Source organism: Homalodisca vitripennis, chromosome X (genome assembly GCF_021130785.1).
Source record: "Homalodisca vitripennis isolate AUS2020 chromosome X, UT_GWSS_2.1, whole genome shotgun sequence".
In the NCBI taxonomy this organism is placed as follows: Eukaryota; Metazoa; Arthropoda; class Insecta; order Hemiptera; family Cicadellidae; genus Homalodisca; species Homalodisca vitripennis.
In genome coordinates this window covers 62,303,803-62,331,514 of record NC_060215.1, presented here as the reverse complement: position 1 = coordinate 62,331,514, position 27,712 = coordinate 62,303,803, and the positions used below count along the sequence as shown (strand labels likewise).

Sequence of the window (27,712 nt, the reverse complement as noted above, 5' to 3'; positions counted from 1 at the left end):
TGGTGATAATTCTACAGCATTTATTATTGCTTGTTCATTATTATAGTTCCTTGCGCTACGTTGACGACCAGTATCTATTCGCTTCGGTTTAAAGGTACCAGTTTCTATAAGTCGTCTCTCCACAGCTTCAAATGTTTTGCGATCAGGTGTTCTTCGATGTGGAAAAGTATCACGATATTCCTGAACTGCAGCTAAACCCATTCTTGTTAACTTTGCCGAAAAATCAGTATCATGTCCGTATACTCTTCAAACGAATACATACCATTTACATTATCTGCCATTATTTACTAAGATAATTACATACACTTTTATAAAAATATTTAATACAATATTTTAAAAATAAATATTTAATAAAATATTTTATACACTTGTATAAAATATTTCCAAATAATCATCTCACAAAAATACAATCTTCACACGCCACAATACAAAAACCTCCATAAAGGTTATTCAAATATTACTTCATGAACTTAATTGTTGATCAGCTGATATTGCCAACCTTTGCAAAGAAAATATGACGATAAAAAGTGTTGAATAAATGATCAGCTGTTACTCACAACCTAAACATTAGTTAATATTTTATGCAGATAAGATTATGCATTTTTGTGCGTCTGTTTTATTTTTAAATAAAGCTAAATTTCAATACCTATTATTAATTTTTTTCCTAAGTAATTCACATGAATCTTTTCAGAATTAAATGTTCTACAAATCTGTTTAAGAAAAAAATGACCTTTATTTAACATTTATGGAAGTAATCTTACGTTAAACACAAAAATGTGTTATTTCTTTGCACCAATTCTTGTGTTTTACGTAAGATATCTCTGAAAGTATTGCATTTACAGCTCTGGGACGAATTTTAATAAATTTGTCAGATATAAAAACATAAAAAACAATCGTATTTGTATCTTTGTAACTACCTTTACCATTTTTATACGGCCTGACTTCACCAAGGGTTCTGAAATCCGGGCGAAATCTTTCGCTAGGCGTAACTCGCTAACGAAGCGTTTCCGGGCATATGGTTTTATATGAACTTTTTTACTTGTTTTTAGCTATAGAATAAGCTCTCGAGACGATTGCCGTTTAGTTTTGAATCACCCTGTATATATATATATATATATATATATATATATATATACATAAATTGAAAAAATGAAACATACTAACCTCTAAACACATTTTAAACCCCAAAACGAGTTTCGGCAGCTAAGCCATGGTCATGATAATGTGAATCAGAAAACTTAGAAATTAGTTAGTTGAATAGGTAATACAAACATATTTTAGCTAATAAATATTTTAAAATTAACTCGTATTAATAACACACTTACCTTTTGGCAAGAGGTTACCTCGAATCAGAACACTTTGCTGCGTTAATGACGCTACAAGTCTTTGCACTAGACATGTCAAGTCTTCATTGTTGATTGGTGTCAAATGTGCCACAAATCTGAACAGATATTCTATTGTGTATTGTGTCACCTGTAAAGATAACATGAAAGAATTAGTGTAAATTAGTGACATTTGTTGCGTTAGTGCTGCTACAATTCTATGCAGTAAACATCCTTGTTGGCGACAAATGTGCCACAATTTGAACAGATTGTATACAATATTGTATATTGTATCAACTGCAATATGAAAGGATCAGTGCACACTAGTAACATATCGAGTTTTTACCGACCCACATTAGTTCGACAAATCGAACGGTGACTGTACTTTCATTAAATTAGGAGCACGTCTTTTATGGTTCAGCGCTCAAAATCTTCAATGCTTCCAAGTCTCTTCTCAATGTTCAAATCAAAGTTAGTAGAAATTTAAGCTGTACTATGTCAGAATCTGCATAGACAACAACGGTCAAATAGATGCAAACCTTCCGCACATTTCCAGAATTTGTTTCTGAATCACTCACTCGTTTCTGTAGAAACTTGCTGGGAAGCGAACAGACTTGATCGTTGTTATCATAAGATAACTTTACGAGCGCTCACGTGATCTGAGCTTGAATTTGAGTAGCATTATCTAGTATTTTCTTTTTCGCTAGAAGTTGAGGCGCCACCCAAGCTCATACTGATAACTAGAGGATTTCGATCGGTACTTCCCCCACCTTTGGGAAGCGTAATACAAGAACCGATAGTCATAATCATATGTAATTTTCACATTAGGTCAAATTAAATCTGTTATTTCTAATGACGTCGTTTTGTTTTGTCCTCGGTAAGAAAACCTCTTTCTTGAATATTAGTCTCCGGATTATATCAATGTACCGCAATAGTTTCGTTAAAATAATGATATTGAAATAAATGAAAATTTTATATTTTTTATGATAAAGTCAAATATACTATAATGTGATAATTTAAGTTACTAGAACATGAAACTGTTAAAACAGAAAATATTGATCAAATTGCATATTGGTAGAATCTTTCAACTCCTAAGCACACATCTACGCCAAGCCCATATTTTCTTGAGATTTACTTTTATTCAAACAGCAGAACAAAATTATATTGCTTAGAAAAGTCTTAGATGCCCAAATTTGAAACTCATATTTTTCTAATAACAATATCTCTTAATGTTTTAAAAGGTAAAGAGTTATTGAACTCGAATCCGTGCTTTCACTTCTAAACTGATATTAATTAAATGAATTATAGTTTCAGCGGCCGATTAAAAGGAAATGTAGGGAGTCAAGTGTGGCAACTTAAAAAAACTGTATTGCTATCGTGAAATATAAAATCCAGTGACACAGTTTGAATGGAGAAATTTCCCTATTTTATACAACAAGGTTCTATCAACATGAAATTAACTTTTACTTACGAAGTCAAATTTTTGAAGACATGCCAACGGGTCCTCAGCGTGGATAATGATTTGACAGAGTAGCTCACAGTCGATGATAGGGTTCTTCAGTTGCTCCATCCAGTCAGTGAGTAGCCCAGCCAGTACCACCAGCCGGGATTCACTCTGCAAGCCCCTCCAGCAGGACTCCCCATGGGTAAGATTGAGCTGGTATTGCATGATGCATCTCCGTTGGGCATCACTCATGTCTTCCAGGTCCTGGGTTATCGCTTCCACGACGTCGTGTGTTGTGAAAACCTACGGAAAGTAAGTAGTTAAACAGCTCATGTATATAACCGTTAGATCTTAAATAGTGACACAGATATAACTACTATTACTGGTAGATATAGTAACAAGGTAGCAGGACGCGTGGAAGATTTTGAAATTATTGTGCCTAAAAATGCAGCTTTTATACTAACAAGCAAAATACAAACCCTTTATTGCTCCATCGAAAATATTTGAGAATTTAAAGATCTTAAATCATATTAACAAAAATCAATCATGTATCCTTACTTCCCAGAATTAAGTAAATAGATGCAATGTAATGCAATGCAAATAATTAAGCGGTTAGTATAAAAATAGATTTATGTGACAAGGTAAAAAATTTGAAGGTTGACTAAAAGATGCAAAATATTAAAGATTTGAAAATTGTTTCTCTGTGCTCGAACACGCTACAAAACCGAAAGCAAGCAAAAACAAAGTGAGAGAACTAATACTGACCCAATTGCATGCTCATTAAAGATCAAGATAGATACTGTAAAAAAATAGTTTATAACTCACAATAATTATATATGGTGCAGTTCAAGAGGTAAAACCAATTTGTATACAGTAATGCACAGAGAGTATAAATGCTACTGTATTTGTTATAGTAGCAAAGTGTGTCCCATTCTGTTATTCTTAGATTCAAACGTTATCAACAATTGTTAAAGATGCATAATCATAAAAAGAAACAAAACTCTTTCAGTGTAACTAATTTGAAGAGGATATCAGAAGAATGTTTCTAATAGTTTATTCAATAAATTGAGTCAAACCTAATATTTTAAACACAATTTTGAGTACTTACAGCTCTATTAATATCCCCACATCCTAGATAGGTGAAGTGTTCAAATTTCCTTTCAGCATCAGTGTCGTTATCATTTTCGTTATTACTGTATTGAGCTGTTTCGTTTAGATTGCAGGTGTCTAGCTGCACGTTTTGTTCAGCATCTTCTTCCAATCTGTCTGACTGTTCATTGCAATCAATTTCTTCTGTCAATATTTTCAATTGACTATTGTCATCAATATTTTCTTCCAGTGATTTCAGTTGAGCATGATCATCGATATCTGCTGTCCTCAATTCTTCTTCTTCGGAGTTTTCAATGTTTTCTTCCAATAATTCCGGTTGGTCATTGCAGGTTTCTCCAGCAATTAATTGACTTTTGTCATGACCTTCACTTTCTTCTGTCAATAATCCAGGTTGGCAGCTGCTATTTTCTTCTACCATTGGGTTCGGTTGACCAATGTGTCCTTCTACTGGTTCTGATTGAACATTGTTGTTAGTTTCATCTTCAAATGGCTCTAGCTGTGGACGATTTTCTATTTCTTCTTCTAATTTTGTATTTTCATGAGCTGGATGTGGTAAGTGTGTTGTCTTTTTTCTAGTCTTCGTGTCTGCAAAAGTATTTATTTACAGAGTTCTAGTCATTGTTTTTTTAATTTTTAAATTGATTTAATTTATATATGAATAATAAATTTAAGTAAACTTACAAAATAAAACAGGCAAGTTAAAAAAGTTGAACAAAATAATACATTTGTTGGAAGAGAATCGATGGAATAACTGTTACAATTAGGACACAACCACTTCGACACGTTTTTGTTACGGTATAACATTTGTGAATAATACTATCAATCTCTAATTAGTATTACTGATTCAACTAACCCTTATTTGTGATCCTACAAACAATTTAATGATTGTCCTTCACTTCACTTATGATTGTTGTCACTTTCACGTAAGGTGGTGCGATCGGTTCTTGGTTATAATTATACTTTTTGAACTTTGAGCAAACATTTCGTCACCCCTTTGACATACCTCTTCTGGACACAGAAAACATGTTTTTAACCATTCCAAACAAGTAGGCATTTCAAGCAGAATTTATAAGTGTCTTATAATTAGGTATAAGGAACGATAACGGTTAAAGACAAGGATCTGAATATTTTACAGTATATACATGAAAGATGGCTGGAGGGAATGACATATGTTTTATTTATGCAGAAAATAATTTCCTTATGAAAATTTTGGTTAATGTTTGTTATAAGTAAAGCTTGAGCTTGCTGTGTCTATCAGCAGCCAAATGTTAAATAATATGAGGTAATCACGTCATCTGAGTTTGAAGTTAGTAAATGCGAGTAATTTTATTTCCCAAATAAGCAATCGAGTGATTAAGATTTATTTGAATATTGCTAAATGATATAAGGTTAGGTCTTCCTGTAGGAAATCTCAGTTTCCCATCTTAATAGAATTAATATATCTCCACTTGCCGATGGTTCCCCGACCTCGGATACTAACGCGATACCAATGAGGGGGCGAATGTGGAACCAGCCCTAAAACATTTTGTAGTATGTACATGTATATGTCGTCGAATACAGAGTAGTATGCAATGGCGTAGATAAGGGTTACCAGGGGGTTCGGATCCTCCAAACCCTACAGGAATTAAAAAAAATTCTTTACGTGTGTTAAGTGTAATTTGTTTTTAAACCTTTTGAATATATAAATGTCGTAGATAACGTACTTAATAACCCCCCTCCCCATTTCTAATATGCTTTGTTACTAGTTTTTGCACTACAAACTCGGAGTGAAATAAGATTTTCCATGTTTGATAGAGGACGTGTCTTTGCTGCTGCTCTTGGAAAGTCGGAAGTTCTCGGCTATAATTATATCCGACTTACCTACTTCGTTTCCAGTAAAAACGATCATGTCTATATTTCGTGTATCTACTCTCGCATGTAGTTAAATGCACTTTATAATTAATTCTTGGAAAACATGAGCGTTTTTGTAGGTTTATCCGCTCCAGAAATTAGTCGTTTTATAATTGTGTTGTGTAATGCACCAATATAATTAGAACATAGCTTGTACTGTTATTTAATTACTTTGGAATATATGATATGGATGAGCAAGAAATTAACTTAATACTTAACTTTATGATACTTAATAGGCTTAGTTATGACTATGAGTATGGCCTACTGTAAGTATTAGCCTTGGTTATGAAAACTTGTCATCTAGGGTATAATTAATAAAAACAACTAAAGGGGAGACGGAGATCTCGATGGGAAAAGTCTATAATATTGAATATTACAACGTCACACTGTCTTTTCCGTCTCTGTCAAACCAGTGCATCACTTCAAGTAACTAGTTCAAGTATAAATCTTTTTACAATTATTACGTAACGATTAAAAGTATGGCAATCACAGAATTTTGTAAGACCCCACAAAGAAGAAACAGTTTTATTACAAATGTTAAACAACTGTTTAAGAGGTTAAATTTTGATTCCCAACAAAGCAATCATGTCAAACTCGTGTTAAAATTGAATGCCATCCGATTGTGAGTTACGGCGGAGTAAAAATTTAGAAATCATAGATGATAAAAATCAAATATCACAAGTACAATTAAAACTATAAGCACGTAAAATAAAAAAGATTGAGACTTATGTAAAACTAGCATGTCCATTGCGGTTCCAGCTCCAAGTTTAGGTTTGGCAGTACTTACGTTGATATCGACCTGTTCCCAAACATGCTAGAATCTGTGATAGTTATTAGAATACGTATTCGTTTTCGCACTTCAACTCTCCCAACTGCACCATTACTCGTAATCTTGTGGGTGCAAATATGAATATTATCGAGCATCATTGCATTGATCATTGTAAGCACACGTTTTCAATTTTCAATCCTTGGTTTTCAATATTTACAATGAGACCTGGGTTCACGTGAGTGATGTCGCGGTATTCCACGAGTCGTTGCGATTTGTTATGGAAGCATACAAACAACCATCGGGAAAATGCCTATGAGACTCATGTGGGACCGTAATACAGATTTTTATGTTTTAATACTTCGCGATATGATGAAAATTTTACATTAAAATTATGATAGCCTTTCAAAGCTTGTGTATTTTGGGATAACTTTAATTTACTTTATCGATTATGATGCTGATATAAAATAAGGAAATATATACTAGCTATTAGACATGCATAAAACACAAGATATTTGTAACTCGCCAAACCATTTAATTTCTTTTAACTTAATTGTTTGAAGACTCCCATGCTTGTTCGTAGTCAATATAGTACAGCTTTATATTAAACAAAAAATATAAATATTTAAAGAGTACAATAATTTTCAAGAGTAATTTAAACGTTGTTACCGATTAATATAGATTTGACTATTAGTCATATACATGAGCTTTGAAACCTTGAATTCAGCTATACTGGTTTTTACAACGTTGCTATAATTATTTGCCTCGTGTGTGTGGACTTTTGATTGCTGGCTGTTATGGAATGGTTAGGACTTACACAATATTCGTGAATTTTCTCTCTGGCTGATAAAGTGACTCTGGAACAAGCTACTTAAAACTGATAAAAGTAAAAATATAGGTACTTAAAATGAGGTTACAAACACTAAAATCTCATTTACAACAAATACAAACTTTGGGTTAACTCTTTTCTGAGTGAATAATAATGCACATGTAAACTACGTTTAAGGTTGGAACCCTTAATATTTTGGTTCTCGATTGCTACAAATATTGCATCGTGTATTAATATAATAATTAAGCGCTTTATGGTTATGAAGAAACAAAAAATAACTAAAATAGAATAAATAAATAAAATATCTGGAATCATCTTTTAAACTTATGAAACATCGTATATTTATTTTTAATATTTAAAAATTTGTTGAATTACCAACAAATAGTCGTATTACTAATATTTCTAAGGTACTAAAATTGATTATGAAAATATGCAGACAAGCTCGTCTTGAACGTATCTATAAGATTCAGATGGAGCCCTAATCGCAATTTTTATGTTTTAAAAATTCTGAGTATGATACAAAATTTCATGAAAAGTATAATGAATTTCGCGGATTTCCGCACAATCTTTAAACCCGTTTCTTAGGGACCACGTAAGGCGTAAGATGAACACTCCATGAAAATCCCTTCTCTAGTTTTGGAGATTTCGTGACGAATCAGTGGCAATGGTATGGCCAAAACGTCTTAAAAAATCTGGGGTTCATAATTTCTGGGCTTCTTCAGACAATTATAAAAATGTACACTCTTCATCTTATGACCCTGAATCAGATTACAGCAAAAATATATGACCGATGAGTAAAAAAGATGTTGATGAGGTGTAGTTTGTTATGATAAATTATACTAAATACATAAGTTGCCTTACTGCCCCACGATGCTCATCACAGGTTAACAAATATTTTCAAAAACCACATAGGAATTTTGTTAGACTATTAAAATCTTAGCTCTTTTTATAGAACTTTTTCAGCATTTTAAATAGCTAAACTGGCAATTTTAGTGTACAATTAAAAAGATTTTCCCGGTGGATGGGGGGAGACCCACGGTCCCCACTTTATCAAGAGAGAGATTCTATACCCCAAGAAGGGTTGAACCCCTCTCCTCTACAAACATAATTTTTAATTACGCAACTGGTAATATGACGAGTTATGATACTAGAATTCAATTTAAGTTTTCCTCACTCACCAGTGTTACTACTCTCGGGTTGGTTAGTAGCTTTCATCTTGGAGCAAATATTGAGCAAATTCTTGATGTGGTGATAATGAGAAGGGTTCTTGTTGGCTGCAAGGAAATGCATTGTGGTGGGAGCATGGTGGTCCATAGGTATCGTGGCTACAGGATCACAGCCACACAGCTGCAGCAATCTCTCACAGACTACGTACATGATCTAGACAAACTGGAGTGTATAATAGCTACATCTTAACAGTTGTATATACCAGTGAACTTAACTTTGATTGCAAAAGGTCTCCTTCCGAAACCTGTTCCTAATTATTTGTTGTACCATACCAAGTTAGAGATGACTCCCTTCACACATCTTTCCTTTCTTTGTGGCCAAGGTGTAAGGCTTGACCGCTTTCTAGGAAAGTACTATCCTTGATTATACAGAGTGTCCCGTACGTACGCAGCCAAACTTAAGGAGGTTATTCCAAAGGTCAAAGCAAACAAAAAATGTCATGAGAACATATGATCTATCTATCTCCGTTTTCCGTCTATCTTATGTATGTGATTTTTGCAAAAAGTTTAATATATCAGAAGTTACTTAAGACAAAACTATGAAATTTTGGTATGAATATTGGTCTTGAACTTAAAAGTTTAATTTTTTTACAACATGCCTTTTTAAAATGGCGGCCGCTTAAAATTATTACAGCTAAAACCTTAAATGTTTGTAAAAGCGTGTTAGAGGCAAAAATGTTAAAGAATTTAATCCTAAAAATTATGGTATAAAGATCTTTAAGATTGCACTACTATTAACTGAGAAATTTAAATGTGTATCAAATAAAGCCTTGCTTGTTATTAATAAGAAATATAAAATGGGAGAAAATTACATTTATTTGCTAACAAATAGGGACATTAGGAATAGATAACGTGTAACATGGATGGCCCAGTGCTCTTTCCTATATCTAAAAGATGTAACAAGTATAAAGTTTAGTTAGATTAACTAAAAAGTACTAGAGATCCTACAGCATGTGCTCAATCTGTCCACCATTCATGTCTATACATCGTTAAGTCGATTTCTCATAGAACTTCTCATTCATTCATATACTCCCGGTTACTGTCTAATCCTATTACAGCCATTCAATATTCTTTTTCTTAACATTTCAATACATTCTACAAGTATTTGGTATACAACGGATTTAATGTAACCCCAAACAAAAAAAAGTCAAGGGGGTTTAGGTCAGGAGACCTGGTGGGCCACGCTACAGGACCATCACGGGCTACCTATCTATTTAAAAAAAAAACGTCCTACTGTAGCCTAACATCTAAAATGAAATTTGCAGAAGCATCATTCTGCGTATGCCACATTGAACTTCTTTCGTGTAGAGGTGTGTATAAATGTTTGAGTTAAAGAACGGCCTTTGTTAAAGTCTTGAGTCGTATTTCTAGAAAGTGTTTCAAATCCCACTTAAACAGCTGCTGGTATAAATTACATCTACATAGAATTTACCAAGCATACAACTTGGCTAAATCATGCATCAAAGATGAGTACATGAAGCAAAGTCACAATGTCGGTTGCTTTTGTACTAGTATCTTCTAGAAGCTTAAAAAAATCTTTTGGAGATAGATATTTTCAAGAAGCTTTATACCTATTTTACAGTTTTCTTGAACGGAATGTAAACTCTACAATAAGAGTGTGGTTAAGGAATACTATAATAAGAGTGGTTTTTCACAACTACTTAATAGCCTCCCTCAATGTTCAGTCTTCGTTCCTATTCTTTTTAACGATTTTACTGCTGAAATAACTATAACACAGTATACAATGTATCTTCCGATTGATTGCTGTTGCATCACAACACATATATGTCTACGCGACAGAAAATATTCTCAAATCCAACCTGCTTGTTAATGCATGGTAAGACAAAGCTATTTTAAAACAGAAGCAGCCTGAATCCATTTAAATCAAAGAATGACTAACAAGAAACTTAGTTTTGATAAACGGCCAAACGATCAATGACTCACGTCGCTACTAATCAGAGAACTGAATTTAGTAAGTCTAGAAGTTTGCAGTTGACAGACTTTTGCATTGGAATTGGGTTCACGGCAGATTTATTTTTATACTATACTTGCTGTACTTGATGCTATTGATGCTGTGCTTAAGTTCTTTAATTTAATACCAGTGCATATTCTAGCGATTTAAACTGAATTGGTAGGTTTATAAATACAGTAAACAAACATATACATGTATTAAAAATAATTCATTAGATGAAAGTCCACTTTCAACTTGGTCACCTTTTTTTTATTTCTGGGAGGTTATCCATAGGCGCTGTTTTCTGATCTATTAATTCATTTAGGAAAACAGTAAGGTATTGACTCTAAAATTTTCATTCCTGCTGAGCGCAGAATAGTCAGCTCGGATGTGATCTGATATTTCTTAAACATGTATAAACATATCGTAGATGGTAAAGTAAAAGGTCTTCCACAGCAGTAACTTTAATCAGTTGGATTTGCTATTGGCGAAATCGGTAATTATCCAGAGGACACCTCCCAAATACTTTCTCACAGACTCTGCTCCATCCCTCTACTGCTTCACTTCTTTGTCCTGCTTACCAGATGTCTTTCCTGTTTTTGTGGCCCGAGAGGTACTGATTTTAAACTACGGATAGTTTTGTTTACATGTTGTTTATAATTTATCTGGAGCGCTTGAACGAAAATTACGCTATGCGATTCCAGCTTTGATAAACAGCACAACACTTAATGAAAGCTAAGAATTCTAAAATAAGACTCTAATAATAAATTGAAAAGTTTAAGAAAATTCCCGACAGTCATACCTTAGGAATATGTTGTATACAGCGTGCCTCAAACCCGTGCAGCATTATTTTTTGTGTGAGAATATAATGTGGAAGAGTAACCTCTGGTATTTTTGGCTGCTTCAAGAGTAATCTGTAACAAAAACCAGAGCCCTCGTAACATAAAAAAGCAAGTGCATTATTTTATAATCAAGTAAGTACTAAAACAATAATTCATAATAAGTTCCGTACAACGGATGTTATAAACAAAGCTTATAGGAACAAGCATTTAATATCTAAGTAAAAAAATTTTAATCTATCTCAACAACTAAAATTGTTTATTTTGCTCACTTCAGATTTTGTTCCTGTATACATACGTTTCTGGTGTGATCAAATGGTTTTTATGACCTATTGACATGCATTATGTGTACGAGTGAACTAATATCTTTCTTGGTCTTGCGGCTTAGGCGGCCGGTGTCAAAAGAATGTTTCCCAATTCTCACGGCGGCGAAATTACATCCTTGAAACACTTCAGCTTTTTTGTGGATATTAAACAGATTTTAAACTAAAACTGCTAGAAACAAGCATTCATCTGTATAGGTGAGTTAAAATAGGTGCAGCATTCCAAAATGGATGACACAATTGAAATTAAAACTAAAAAAGAAATTTGCACAGTAAACAGTGATTTATTTTTCATTGCTTGATGGCACACTAACGCGTTTATGTCCGCCTGTAATTAAAGCCCAGTGGGAAGAGAAGAGAGGGCCAATGCCTTGGTTTATAACGCTGATCGGTGGTGGTTGATCAGGTGGTTGCAGGACCTCTCGAGAGCGACCTGTTTGTTTTAAAATCAAAACGCCCGACATCATAGAGTGACGAATTATAGTGTTACAAGTGTAGCGGAACAAAGGAATTCGTTACACAAATTTGGGATTAGCAACTGTAAGATATGGAAAGGTCCACACGGTGAATAGGGTTTGCAAATATTCATGGACCACCAACTCGATGCAGTACAGATTTTCTGTAAGATGCGAGGTTACCATATTGATGAAGGTCGCCCTCAAGGAATTTATTTCTCCCTGGAGACGCCCCTCACTCTTCTGGATATGAATTTTACGATTATCGAGTGTGTCTTTTGTGTAAAGGTGAAAACGATGAGTCACTGATGTGCTACTTTCGTTGAACAGGATCCGCGCCGGTGGTGAGAAGACACTCTCCAGAGTGACGTGACATAGAGATCTTCCTGGGCGAAGTGATTGGCATTGACATTGGCACTGGGTAAGTGTTGATCATCGTCCCAGAGTTGCTGCTCTAACACTTGATACCTCGCGTCAAGGGATTGTTCACTCACTCCAACACATCATGAGACAGCCATGAGCTTGTTCTAAACTGAATTTTGTTTTTCAGAAATGTCATCTCTCCAATTAGACAGAGTAAATTTCATTAAGGATAGCACTGATTTAGTTATCTTTGTTAAGTAGTATAAAGTGTCTTTGCTTCTCAGCAAAGCTAAAATCATCTTTGTAAAAAGTAAATTTAAAATAGTTTACTTTGCCTGTGGCAAGACTCTGCAATGAACCTGTTTGTAAGTACGTTGAGTGGAATGAAATTCTACAGACAAATTTTAGCAACAATGCAACATGAAATGCTGTTGTCCTAAACACACTTTTTATATTTTACATATCTCTTTTTTATGTTTCATAAGATTTTTTTTGAAATTGTTTTAAGGATGAGCAGAATGGGGCTAACAAGAGTGGCTGGCTTATTTTCAAAACAGTAATAATAGTAAACAGAAGTATTCAGTTAAAAGAAGATAACCAACAAAATGTTGAGGTAGATGGCGGCTTAAAACTAGATACTCGAGCGGTTTGGAGAAGATATCCTCGCTCATAGAGTGACTAATAATGAATGTTCGTTTAATATATAATAGTGTAAGATTTACTTCAAATGACTATTTTAGAAAGGTTCCTCCTTAACAATATGCATGTGTTTGTTGAGAAAGTCAAAAAACGAAGGTTAATAATCTGGATCTGAAGTTGCACGGATTCCAGTACGCACTGTTGTAATCAGAGCAGTTTTACAATACCCTCCGCCAGTCTCTCCTTTTCGTGTAAAAGGCAGTCCTTATATACGTGTCGTACAAGTAACGCAAGACCTTTACAGTTTCTTTAACAGTTTTATGTGATGGAACTTGTTTTACATATATTGGGTCTAAAAACCATAATACAATTAAAAGAACATTTGGTATGAAAAGAAATATTTTTATGAAATGGCACTTTATCTACGCTATCTTAATGTTCGGACACTATTAGACAAATGACAGTCAAATAATAAAAAAAAAAAACATATATTTAACATATCATTTTTTATCTGCATGGCCGTATTTTATCATGGTAAAAAGTTACTATACAATTAACATAAGCAACTTATTCGTATAATATAGTTTTAAGTAAACATGAATGAGTAATAAAGTTTGGAAATAAACAAGTATGCTTAAGACATAAAATGCATGAGTATGACATTCCAAATAGTTTCATATTTAGTATTTATATTTAGTAGGTTCAATGCTTATACATTCGTGTTTGATCATCTATTATTAAAAAGTAAATTTATTATACATACATTAAGGTATGTATGATTTACAAATTGGTCATCCGTAAACATAAAAACGTTTATATAAGTTTTTAAGTAATATAAGTAATATTCACCTCCTCCTTGGATATCTAGTATACTATTACGTACATTCGTTTCATTACTTCTTCTATTGGCACAGCAAATACAAATCTAGTATAAATGACTAGGCATGCTTACTTTTTGCTAAAAACTACGTTGTAAGGCCAAATGTACCGTTCAAAGTTTTGAACACAGAGAATCTGGCCCCTGGACTGCACGGAATTCGGCCTTTTTAGACGAACAAACCTGATGGCTTCGTTGGCGCGGAATCTCATATTGTAGACTAAAAAACAAGCTATGAGAACACCAGTCCTCCCTAGACCTGCAAAAAGTACAATATTTACATCACTTAAAGTTATTGTTATATTGTGAAGAAAAATAAGTAAGTAAACCAACAGAGTGCATTACAAAATAAGAAATGTAACTCTCCTGATATCTATTACTTTAGACATTTTGAGAAAACTCAATTCTTAACTAAACAAAGTGAAAGCAACGTTGAACAATACAACTCTTTTGTAAAAAAATTGATGTGTAAGAAAAAATTGGTTTTAATACTTCAGAACAGAGATATTGGAGGATATTCACATTTTAGAAAGGTAACATATTTACTGCAGTTGGTATTTGGTAATCTAAAAAACGTTGGTAAGAGAACACACTGTCTGTTCTTTAAAATGTGTATGAGTCGTTTTTTCGATCTTAATATTAACATAACTTTTACAGTTAATCATAGGCTTTTCACCCTAATACAGGATTTTAAGGCCCTAAATTTGCCCATTTTTGCTATTTCCAAATAGTTATTTGTCATTGTCAATGTCATAATTTAAGACTTAATTAAATATTACTAAGATCTGTCAGCTATTGCGTTGATATCTGCAGGGTATATAAAGACAGTGGACTGAGGAATATTCAAAGAATATTTGGCTGACGGGTGTGAAACGGTTTCTGGTATGTACAGAGATCGTGCGTGGACTTTATAGGACGCTCTTTAGTTATATACATTTATTGACTAACGCGTGCTGGCAGGGCGAAATTCGGTGCTCTATTCCTGGGAACATAATAACTATCTTTTGCAGGACCATAGGCGTATCCAGGGGAAGGTTTTGGAGGTTTTGATCAAACCATCCCCCCATTTATACGAAACTCACGGCCATTTATACGAATATTGAATATATTGTAACGTGCGTTAAACTTAAAATGTACTCGTCGTCGAACAATGTTATTGAAGTTTGTTTTGAAATGGCAGCAGCAATTTATTTGACGGCAATACAATACAACTGTAACAACGAGACAGTACACCACAAGACTAGCGCTTAGTAATGTTTAGTAAAGGCGAGTTCATTTAAAACCCATATGAACTGACAAATACAATACAGCCACTTCGCTGCCACACTTTAAGCGAGAGAGGAACAAACAATAATAATGAACTCATAGCAGCCATCTCATCGAACAGCTTTTACGTATCATACTTCGTCTGAGCAGTTAGTGAGACCTGTTGGCAATGAGTACTGATAGTGGTAGTAGTAAAGAAAAATAAAAGTACAACACTTCTAGTTTGCAGAGTTTAATTTTTTTTTAATCCTTTATTTCTTAAAAAGGATTGAATTGAACTAACTGTTATTATTGCACATCTACCGAGATGTTTCATTTATCCAATAAAGTCTAAATCGTATTAGCATAATTTATTTATAACCATTTACTCTATCCTGAAATATATTTAAGAGGTAATATTATGGAACAGCACAGCACTTCGTATAAAACTTCTACAGATAGCGAAATTTCAACATATTTGAGATAACACAAAAATAAGCAGGCACAGATGACGAGCGAAGATGATCAAACTACAAAATTCAAGCTAAATACAAAAGTAAGGTACTTCTTTACTTTGATTATATAATTACGGTATTTCGTACACTGTATTCGTTTCAGCAATTGATATTGTAAAAATATCGGCCGATGAGCTGTTCGCGAACAGAACAGTCCCGCTGCACTGAACGAATCTACAAATACAATATACGAACTTGAAGTCAAATATCATTTAATTTAAAAGACCAAGATATTTCCTTTATTTTGTTGAGTATCTACGGTTTTTTGCGAAAGTTTAATCTAAATACAACATGAAATTATTGTAAACGAATTATTGCGTAATTTGCTATATATTGGAATATTCCCAGATCCTTTTGCAGTGGTAGCACCATCCAGTTTGATTATTCCAAATATACATGTGACTAAGACACCTCCACGAATATCGAGGTTGGAAATGCCGAATCCACTCCTCGCTTTATGATGTTTCTTAAAATGTTTTTATTGAGTATCACGTATAACAGATTGTTTTAAGTTTTACCGCTGCGTTAATAATAGATTCAATTGTTAGATCTAGTTCGTGCATATCTACTATTCACATGTGATTTCCTTAAATTTAATGGTTTAATAAAACGTTATACTAATACAAGTTTAAGTGAATTGTTCCTTCTTAGCTAAATTTAGGCACGATACTTTATATAGAGAAGATTCTAAACATTTAGCTATATAATTACACAGGTAAGGCCTTTTTAGATGGTTATAGGGAATGGAGTTTTTGTGAAATCATGAAATCTTTTAACGTATCACACATTATTTATATGTACTATGTTATTGTATTGTTAGTATTATTTATAGTAATATTATGTATTTTTATACCGTTAGTAGAGGTTTGTACATCACAAAAATGTACTCGAATTTACAACATTACTGAAAGAGGTACAGTCAGTCACATTTGGTTGTATTGTACAAGTATTGATAAGCTCAATTGAGGATGTACATTCAGATTTATTGTACCATACGGTTACATATTAAATAGTCTAATGTTAATAGTATTTTAGATAGTTCAAGAAGTTTTTGAGGTTCATTGCCAGTATTGAAATTTATACCTCCTCACTCCAGAGAAGTTTCAATGTTGCTTTTCAGAAGTATCTCTTTCTCAGACACCAGCTCTTACACATTCGTAAAAAATGTAGTCTACTGATTTAATACTGTAATCGCGTACGGAATTGGATATATCAGGTATACCTTCATCTATGTTCATCACGATGTAGTCAATAATAACTAAATAATTGAATACTTATTAAATTACATTATCATATCATTCCTGGTGAACTCGATTCAGTGCATAGCACTCGAAGATCGACTCGTGATGCAAACAGTGAACGCTTTTTAGTCAAAAGTGCTTTCATTCTTCTAGTACCTCGTTGTTATCAGTGGTACACACCAGAAATTGACAGATAAGAGACTCCTAACAGTAGTAGTTACCTGCGTGACAGTGGATAGCTAGCCTTCCCTCCGACAACCCGTGACACATAATCTTCACCATGTCCAGTAGCCTTGTCACCTTCACTTCTCCCATAGTCCTGCCATGCGTAGTTGTAGTAATAGACTGCAACCAAAATACTGTATTGCGTTACATACATACTGACATGACTGTTGCAATGGCTTAAATAAAAAACTATAGTGGGTTTCCTTCTACATGCTAGCCTTTGAATAAACAAGTTTAAAAGCCAATAAATCATGGGTTGCAGCGGATGTTCCGTTCTATTAAAAAATGTATTTACTAAAAAACTAGACCGGTATTTTTGTTTGGACTTTAACGCATGAAACCCGTTAAATTTAGATTAAGAGCTGGTTATTTCAAAAAGCGCTAAGAATAATTACCTTAAGGAAATTTAAGTTAGGATAATGTGTTAGATTCTTTGAGAGGGGTTTTTAAGAATGTAACATCTAATTATTTTTACTTGTTACTTTTTCAATTAATTATTTCAGAGCGGTTTTTGTTGAATTTAATGGGCAAAATTATATGATTTTTGTTATATAATACACAAAACAAAGAACTTTTCCAAAGTGGGTGTAGTTTTTATTTTTTTCAAATAATTGCTTTTATCCTACCAAGACTCGAAATGATGACTTTGAACTAAAGTTACATTGACCAACAGCTACATCTACCCAAGAAGGTGAAAATGCAATGATTATATAAAAAGGAGCGTTTTATGTTGCTTTGAACAGTTTTAATTTTATAAGTTAGTTCCTCTATAAAAAATAAGCAGTTTCCGGACTTTGAGACCCTGAATAATACAAGTTTTATAACTAAAATACATGTTTCTTCAGATATGGTGTCTACATTTTTGTGCTACTAATACAGAAAGTTTTAAAACGCTCAGCGAGGTTTGCCACGAGGTTAACAATGTTAATAAGTATCGATTGTGTTTTGAAATTACTCATCACAACTACAATGTTTATAGAAAATAAAGAATGTTGAACCTTGTACACTTATAAGAGCTTATTTTTAAACCAATAATTATGGGAGATATCTGTGGTTTAGTGTAAGTCTATGTTTACTCTAGTCCAGCACATTATTAGTTTCAGTAACGGTCATGGTAATGCCATCGTTGATCAGGTGTCTGGCGGTCATCGGCGTACATGTGGCACTTGCAGTATACCAGAACCGAGCTTAAGTTATTAACTTACAACACAAACAACAGATGACTAAGTATGGAACTCTGGAACACTGTGGAACACCATACTCGACAGTCGGATGTTACCCGTATGCACTGCCTTCTGCCAGACAGATAAGATTCCCAACCATTGCAGGAAATTTTATGAAAACCCAATGATTCTTAGTTTTAACAGTAGTAGGTAATCTTTAATTTAAACAGTTAAATGTCTTTTGAAGACCAGAGTACTGTGCTTTGTTTTTTATCAATTACGAACTGTATGTAATTAGTGACTGGCAAGTTCATATGATCATTTTAGATAATACAATATAAATAATCCATAATGCAATAAATTTGTAATTTATTTCTTTATGACCTAATGAAATGATGTGTGTTTAAAAACATCTAATAAAGCACGTTTATATTAAAGTAAAATATAACTATCGTTAGTGTTTGACAGATTACTTACTTCCATTGTCCATGAAGATCGCAGGATCATAGGTAAAACCACTCGGCTCGAGCGGGCAGCCACAGTAGTTGTGTTCCCACGGCTCCTGGAGGTTCAGCAGCGACCGCACCCCTAAGCTGACACCACCCAGATGCTCTTGGTTTCTTTCCTTATGAGTATCACTAAATTTTTACTTCATGACCAATGAGATCTTTTAAATTATTTTGGGGGAAAGAATGGTTTCTTAAAATATATGAATATTTTATATGTTTATTACATAAGTATACTTTTAAAACCACTGGCAGGTGGATTAATCATTGAACGACCATCAAGCATTTCATTTCGTTTTTAACAGAAACCCAAAATGGATTTACATACAAATGTCTTGAAACACTTTTTTCACGTTAAAAATAAAAATGCATTTGAGTATCTATGTTTAAAATATCGAGTTTCATGCTTTTTAACCGAATGGTGTATTTCCATTGCATTCCTCTGAAAGCAGAACACAATTTAATAGACATCGTTGTATACATTATGATGTAATTATGTACAAAGAAATAATATTTAAGAACCTTTTGACGGATAATTGAACTCATTTCTTCAGTGTAAGATAAGTTAGTAATGAACCAAAATCGACAGCATCCCAACAACAATAATCTAGTCACACATTGCTGGAATATGTACACGGGCCAAGACTCAAATTATAAGATTATGTGACGTAGTTTATAGGTATTTTTGTATTTATTACTATGTTTCAAATGAAGCTGAATTTTGATTACAAATAAAAGACATTCTACCCCATAAAGAACTATTAAATTTGATAAGACAACAGACAAAATAGTGGTTGTACACGCATTTGTCCGATAACTCAGTTTTTAGAGTTTTAGTATCGAACCGAACACAAATTTAGAAATGAAAATGTAACTAAACACAAAGTGTATTATGATAGATTAAAATAAATAAAGTTAGTTGTAGAGCTTCAACGTTGATTTTTAATTATTACGTTTTAAACTTAACAATTTGTTCCACAGTAAATATCAATAAATGTCCAAATAATAAATACCAAATAATGGCAAAAATAAGGATTGTTTAAGTTTAACGGATTTTTTCAATTTCTAGTGCTTTTTGTTAAATATTATATATGTATATATATCCAAAATGAAGTCGCTGTTTTACTCGTAGTTTTGTATATATTTTTACTGTTCTTGTAAACAAGTTTGCACATTTTTAATTAAAAATATATAATTACATACACTGCATACCAAGTAAAATTCGTTTGGGTACGTTTCAATAAAATCTTTGAAATGATACGTTTCACATAATTCTTCACCTAATAATAGGGACGTAAATGTCTGAGGTTTAACATTGTTCAACCTCAACACACACAGTTTTGCTAAAGTTTAGGGGCAAACGTATTTCACTATAGCCGGCGTTTAACTTCAAAACAACCTTTACTCGTGGTACATATTTTTGAATCCTAGAAAAGCCGTATCAAATTGAAGAAATGAGACAAAAAATATATAAAGTCATTAAAAAATAAAGAAATATCATAGTACCTATGCAATAAGTACACAATTAAAAGGTTTAAATTTCATTAAACGGGAATATTTTGTAACTATTCTTGATGATAAAATATTAAATAAATAAATAAAAGGGATAATATGTATTTGCCGTGTATTGCTAATGAAAATAAATATGGCTATTGTGTTTGGTCAGAATCTTTGGTATATTTTATAAACATTCTTGTACATTTCAAAAATAAATTAATATGAATTAAAAAAGTCCTGTTGATTTTTATTAGAAATTTAAATTGACCTCGAATTGCATCTAATTTTTTATTTTTTAATTACTACCATTACTTCAAATAATTTTTATTGTTTTTGTTTTGTTTTTTATTGAAATAACATAATACTGCTTATTGCTACAACTTTTTATGGATTATGGATAGAAATACCATCAAAAGTATTAATTTATTACTGCCCCCAACAGTATCCTGAAACTCCCATACTACAATATACTTATAAAGTAGTTTTCCTGCATAAAATAAATTTGTTTTGCTACAAGTAAAAATGTAATATTTACGAACCTATGAGGGAATATTTCTACCAATACCTTTGAAACTGTTTGATCACATTCCTCTTGTTTATTATTTCAGTGCAAGGTCTAGCCATTGCTAGAATGTCGTCGGTCACCCTGAAACATAATTTATTATTATTATTTTAAATCAACTTTCACGGTTCAGTTAAAAACCCCAAACGGTGATGAAATGATACGACGTATTTTTTAAATTTCACATTAGATACTGTAGATTTTCCGAATTACAAATGGTTCATGCACTAACTAAAAATGAATAGCTTGTAAGAGTAATAACATTTAAGTCAAAACCTTAAACTTAAGGAAATTACCCTTTCTGTTATAAGATATTTCATAGCCAAAGTAAATCCACAGGAAAACTTATTCTGAATGACATATACGTACATTATCAAATGATAGTCGTAGTAGTCCACTACGCATCCTCCGTAGCTATTCCGCAACATGACAACATGATGTTGCGCCACTGAGTAACTGTAGCTCAGAGTTTACGTACGCATATTCATGACTTCGACGATATCGCTTCGTCTTTATGTACTGTCTTCTACACAACAGACCAACATTGAACTGTACTGTGATTCACATATGTAATCATACAATTTTTGTTTTAATCATAGAAAATAACAGGATTAAAGTGTTTTTATAAATAACTATATTTAGATGTCCTTGTTTATTCATATTTCATAAAACAATTTACAGGGAACAAAGAAAATACAGGGTAATTCAAAGAAATAGTACATTTTAAAATATAATAATTTTTATAACAGTTTTGTTGGATAAACTGATTTATATAATGTTTTAGTAAAAATAATACCATTTAAGAAATAAGTATAATACAATATTGTTACGATGGCCCCATCTTGATGAACCCCATTTTTACGTAAACATTCCTACAAGCTATTCGTTACATTATTGTTTGACCTAAAATTTCGAAATTGATTCTCAAATCTTGACTTTTAATTCTTCTTTTAAGATGAACCCAAAGAATGAAATCACAGTATGAGAGGTCGGGGGAATATGGGATTCAGTTTGAATGTCACTATGTCTCGAAATTACAATTTCGTTTTTTGTTTCTCAAGTAGATGGCGTACATCTGTCATTGATATTTATGCGGAGTGTGACATTACTCCGTCTTGTTAAAACCACGTTGTACCAATAATTTGTGTTCATGTTTGTTTTTAGTTGTTGCACAACAAATGTTTCAAGCATGGTGACGCAGTGACCCGACGTGGCTGTAATCGCAATGCCATAACCATTGTCACAAAATTGCAACCTACCACACCGTGTGATGATGCAGCACACCACAGGTTCAATTTGTTGCTGTGAAATAGACGCCGGTGTAGCTATGAAGGAGTTCTTTTGTACCCAATTTCTAAAATGTTGTTTTTCAACAAATCCAGTTAGGTGGAAATGGGTTTTGTCTGACATCCACAGGCTGGTAATAAATTCCTCGTCCATGTTTATCGCTTAAAGTACTGAATTTATGAACTGTATCTCATGATCGTTGGGTTTAAGTTCCTGGACGATTTTCAACTTTTATTGATGAGAATGCAAGTCTTGTACTGATATCCTTCGAATCCTTGAACAATGCCTTTATAACGCTGTCTGCTGAGTGACGACAGATTGACCGATGTAGACTTCTTATAACATATTTCTAACAGCTTGTATATTATCTGGTGTACAAGCGGTTTGCACACGGCTCGAAGGTTTCTTTCTCAGTGACGAACCAGTTTCCACGAAATTAAGAATCATTTTTTGATTGCATATGCTGATGAAATATGATCGTAGCGTCCTAAATTGAAATAACGGCGGAATTGCCTACGTGCTGCTTGCACGCAGTCATTGTTCTTGTAAAAAGCTTTGATAGGAAATGCGCGTGAGCACTACTCCTAGCATCCATGATAACTAAATGGCAAAGTATTGTAGACAGGCTAGCGTATATTGCTCCTTGTTACCAATCGTCTTAGTTAACCAATATAAATTCCACACTTCTCGTTTCTTGGAACCACCCTGTATTTTTAAATTGACAATCAGTGTTAGTATATATGTTTGCTTTATGTAATACAATTATTGCAACATTGATTAAAAATTAAATGTCTGTTCTCTATAAATCTTACAAATTCTGATAGAGGCAACAAATCTTCCATCCCCAATATTTTATAAGTAATTAAATATTTAATTTTAATAAAATGTTATAAATATAAACATGACATCACCACAATGCTTCAAACCTTTAGATGGTATTGTGGTGGTCGCAATAACATTTTTCTACATTTCGTAGAAAAATTCAGAGCCTTACAAATGCTTAATAAATTTTAATTCATAAAGGTAGTCAGTAGTTCACAAAACTCTCTTGGTGGAGATGGGAGGCTGCTACAGGAAGACCATATCTCCTTATCTCTCCATTTGGTTAATTATTTCACTGCATTGTCACCAAAAATAGAAAAAAACTAAGCTTTTTTACGAAAGTTAACCGCCCTAATAAAAATTGGCAGCTGTATAAAAGATAAAGCAACATTTTTCAAATCTTTAGATTTTTAGCTCCAATACACACCCCATACGTACTAAACTCCTGATAATTCGAAGAGCAACATTTTTGAAATTTGAAGCCTTATTCTTATAACTACGGTATATTCTAACTTTGACGGATTCAACTATACTCTCTATATTTGTAGAAGGTTTAATGTGTACTTAAGTAGCATTGGACGTGAAATTGATTACAACCAGTGGGAGTAGATGCCTCTGATGGCCATGTGGGCGGAGTCCCAGGATTCCGGAGTTTCATACTTGCAGTTGCGGCCCCCACAGAACATGGTACACTGCAGGCCGCTGGGCGCGCACCGTCGGAGGTTGTCGGACAACACGTTGTACTGTGGGCTGGGGCAAACATCATCAATGTCCGCTCCAACTGCTTCTTCCTCCTTCATAGCTCCCGTCTGTGCACAGTCCGACAATATCCAATCGTTACGTGTGTAGAAGGTCGCTAGGGTTGTTGGTGTTCGGAATAGAATTGGGTGAGGCTGATTCAGTAAAAAAGTACATTTGAAAAGTAACACAACACAACACATGGAGGGTTTGTATTACAGTATCAAACTAAAGTTGATTAGATAAATGTATGAAAATGATTTTTTTAACTTGTTTTGTTACAAGCTAAAATGTAATTGTTAATATTTATTTCCTAACTTTCCTAACTTACAAATAAATCATTGCCTTAGAGCCATGATCTACAGAAAAAAGAACTTTTCTGTAATATGTAGTCTGTTCTATAACTTTTGTTTATTAAGTTTAAGTAATCCCGACTGTTTATAAAAAAAATTGAAATGTAGAACATAATCTTTTAAGGAGTAGTTTCAGAGTGCCGATAATCAATTAAAAATACTTTTAATATGAAAGTATTACAAATTTTCTTATTTTAAGATTCGTATAATTTTACAATAGTTCATATAGTTCGAGGTTTATCAGGTAAAGCATAAACTTGCTTTGCGTATTGTAATAAGCATGTTCAAAAAATGTATAAATCGTACATGAATAAATTTAATGTGCAGACGGGAAAGTCAGTTCCACGTACATACGTACGAATACATAATGGGCAATAATACCACTAATACCAGCTTAGAATGGCTGAAAAGTAAAATCTAGAAATTTTGGTGGAATTCCGATGTACATTTATGCATTCTTAAAACTTGTTATATCAAATGTTACTTTATAATCTAAGAAACGCTTTATAAGGAAAATTAGTAGGGGTATAATGTTATGACATATGAATATTATTTTACGAGTAAATTGACTAAAACGGTTTTACTTTGTTATATTATTGTTTAACATTAAACGTAAATTATATACAATAATAAGTATGTAAGAATATTAAGTAGTGTAAAATTTAAAAATGTACATATTTTAGCGTACAATAATATTCGTAGACAAGCACAATAACGGTTCAATTTTGTACATAAACGATTAATTTATTTGTAGCAAAGTTTTAGCATTAACGATTTTAACGTTTAAGTAATTCCTTTGTTTAAATTGTTTATGCTGTAGGATTTGAAAGAATAACAGGTTTACTGACATTTGCCATCGTACCTGAATGGAAATAACATGTACGTGAATAAAGTGTAACTAAATAACCACCGTACTTAAACCTAAACGTAAATGAAAACCTGATTTCGTACCTGAAGGCATATTAATCCATGACTAAACGAACGAGAAACAGGATCATGAAGGATGAGTTAGAGTGGAAGAACTGTTTATTTATTTATTGTAATTAACGGTTTCAATAAGGCACATTCACGAGTGGATATAACGCTATGATCTTCCCGCTGAACCACATTTTATGTTGTTTCACATGAGCGGTTGAATCAGTAAACACTTAGAATACCACGTTTGGAATTAGTAAAAACAATTAAAGTGTCTGATGAATATTTTATTAGTTGATAGGATTTGCTTGGTGCGTATATTAAGAAAATGTTGCTGTGGTGTGCTAATTGATTGCTCGTATTGTAATTTGTGAATCCACCAGGTAGTGTGACTAATTAGATAAGTAACAAATTATATGTTAACTTTACTTAAATGAAAGTTTGGAACTTATTTGTTAGAGTTGGATACTATTTTAATACTATTAATGACGTTTAAGATTTCAAGTAATGGATTAATTAAGTTTTTATAACTACAATTTATGCGTATGCCATTCAAACCGGCCATTGATTTATTTTTAAGACAATTTATACACGAAAGTAACCAGTCCGAACCATACTAAATGGTTGCAAAAGTACTCATTGCAACCCCAAAAAAACGCATAACCCCATCTGAAAAGTATCAAAACAATTAGATGATTTTATCATTAGGGCATACATTCGATTGCTCTCTGATGTATACATAAGATAGCTGTTGTTACTACAATACAAGAATTTTATTTACACTTATTTGATATGGGTGAAACCAAGATGAAAACCCAAACTTAGGATGATATTATCAAAGACATCACATAATCTTAGGTGTTACTAATGGAATATGCGGTGGCAGTAATGGTCAAGATACTTTTAAATACCAATATAATTTAAAAATGTACTGTTAAAATAAAATGAATACAAAAAATAACATCTGGCACGGGATGGACACCACGTTCGTGAGATATGCTTTTACGAAATTAGCATATTAAATTAATTGTACCCACCCTGACATAATGGATTGAACATGTGTGAAATGAGACCTCAGATTGTCTGTGACCTTAACTTAATATACTAATAATGTTTCTCTCATTATATATGGACATATCTTCAAATTATCTGTACCAGGTGTAATAATGGCCATAGTTGTAAGGAGAGTGGTGAGGGGTGTTGTACCATACCCGGAAATATGAAATTTAAATAAGTTGAAGAATATTAAGTTACAATCCCACGACACACAAGCTTTCATAATTAAAGAGTTTAGTTTGCGTTACTGAATAATATTAAAAGTAATAATAATTTATATATGTACTAGTAGTATTATATTATGCGAATACATAACTATAATGTAATTAGCCCTCAAAATGCTATACAGAACCACCACATCCAATCGCAATACTGATAGTTCTTAACTTTAAAACGTATAACAATTCTATTTCTGAAAAACGCCAAATGAACTACAGTTTGTTCATAAATATCATATGAATATGAAACGAACAGCAAGCATTGAGTTAAAATATTATTTGTATCTTGTATTTTATGTTTAGTTTATGGGAGGTGTTTTTACGTTTTATGTCTACTACAAAGTGATATTAAATTTTTGTATCTAAAGCTGCAATTAACTCCAAAGTAATTTTGAACATGGGATAAAAAGTGAGTGTTAAAATTGTATTAATAACGTGTAAGTGTGTATTCAATTTCATCAAAATCGAGACGCTTTATGTTACTAAGAAGTAAGATCTCCCTGAAATATTTTGATAGCAGGGAACGTATTTTTAAAATTCAATACCTTTAATGAATATCCTCATTTAATAAAATTTGTGAGAAATTGTTATCAGATACTTAACATAATTTTATCCAAAATAATTATTAAAATTCTTTAGTATTAGGTTAAATAAACAAAACAACTCTTCGTAAATATAAATGAATGAACCCTAAAGGTGGAAGAAGCTCACCTCGCGGCGCGAGGCCGAAATGCGTCTGGTGTTTGGTCGATGCTTCATGACAGTGGCGCAGTCCGCTGCCGCCTCCGCCGCCCCCTCACACACCATCTAATATAGTCACTAAACGACCTTGTGTCTTGCGGTCAAGTAATCGATGTTTTCTATAAATAATCGCCCTGTGATGAAAGACACAGTATTCCACCCTCCCTTCCCCCTCACCCCTCTTCCAACCACCTTTGTGTAATTCTTTGTCGTGCTCTTCAACATGCAGGTTGTCAGGAGCCAAAGCTTTAGCAGCATTTTATCTACAAGTATGCACGCTATTTGTATTATTATAATACAATCTACGTTTAATTATATCACACTCTGACATCAATTTACTTTGATAGTAAAAGATGTTTATTACGATACACTAAAAACGTACAATTTATCTATTTACAATAAGTTTACTAATGGCTTAGCTCTCTTTCCTTAACACCGACAAATTATTTAAAAACGTATTCTTTTTAGTTTACGACACTAACGTAAAACTTCCTAAATCATGTACATTAGTATAGAAGAATGTTTTTGATTTTGCCACATTATTTAAAAGCATATAAATTAAAAATGTAAATAATACTAAAACTGAAGAATAAA

At 32.9% G+C, this 27,712-nt stretch overlaps 1 protein-coding gene across 1 annotated transcript in view; it reads right to left on the bottom strand.

The window, feature by feature from the left end:
- LOC124369069 (protein tyrosine phosphatase domain-containing protein 1-like) overlaps positions 1-27,181 on the bottom strand; it is a 39,255-nt gene extending 12,074 nt beyond the window's left edge. The window contains 12 exon segments of the mRNA XM_046826782.1: positions 1,326-1,473; positions 2,794-3,069; positions 3,875-4,461; positions 8,540-8,741; positions 11,341-11,452; positions 14,146-14,293; positions 17,257-17,332; positions 17,334-17,380; positions 18,901-19,016; positions 20,992-21,072; positions 23,695-23,906; positions 27,089-27,181. Coding sequence (XP_046682738.1) covers positions 1,326-1,473; positions 2,794-3,069; positions 3,875-4,461; positions 8,540-8,741; positions 11,341-11,452; positions 14,146-14,293; positions 17,257-17,332; positions 17,334-17,380; positions 18,901-19,016; positions 20,992-21,072; positions 23,695-23,906; positions 27,089-27,136 — 2,053 coding nt within the window. The 5' untranslated portion in view covers positions 27,137-27,181.
- Positions 27,182-27,712: the final 531 nt, after the last annotated feature.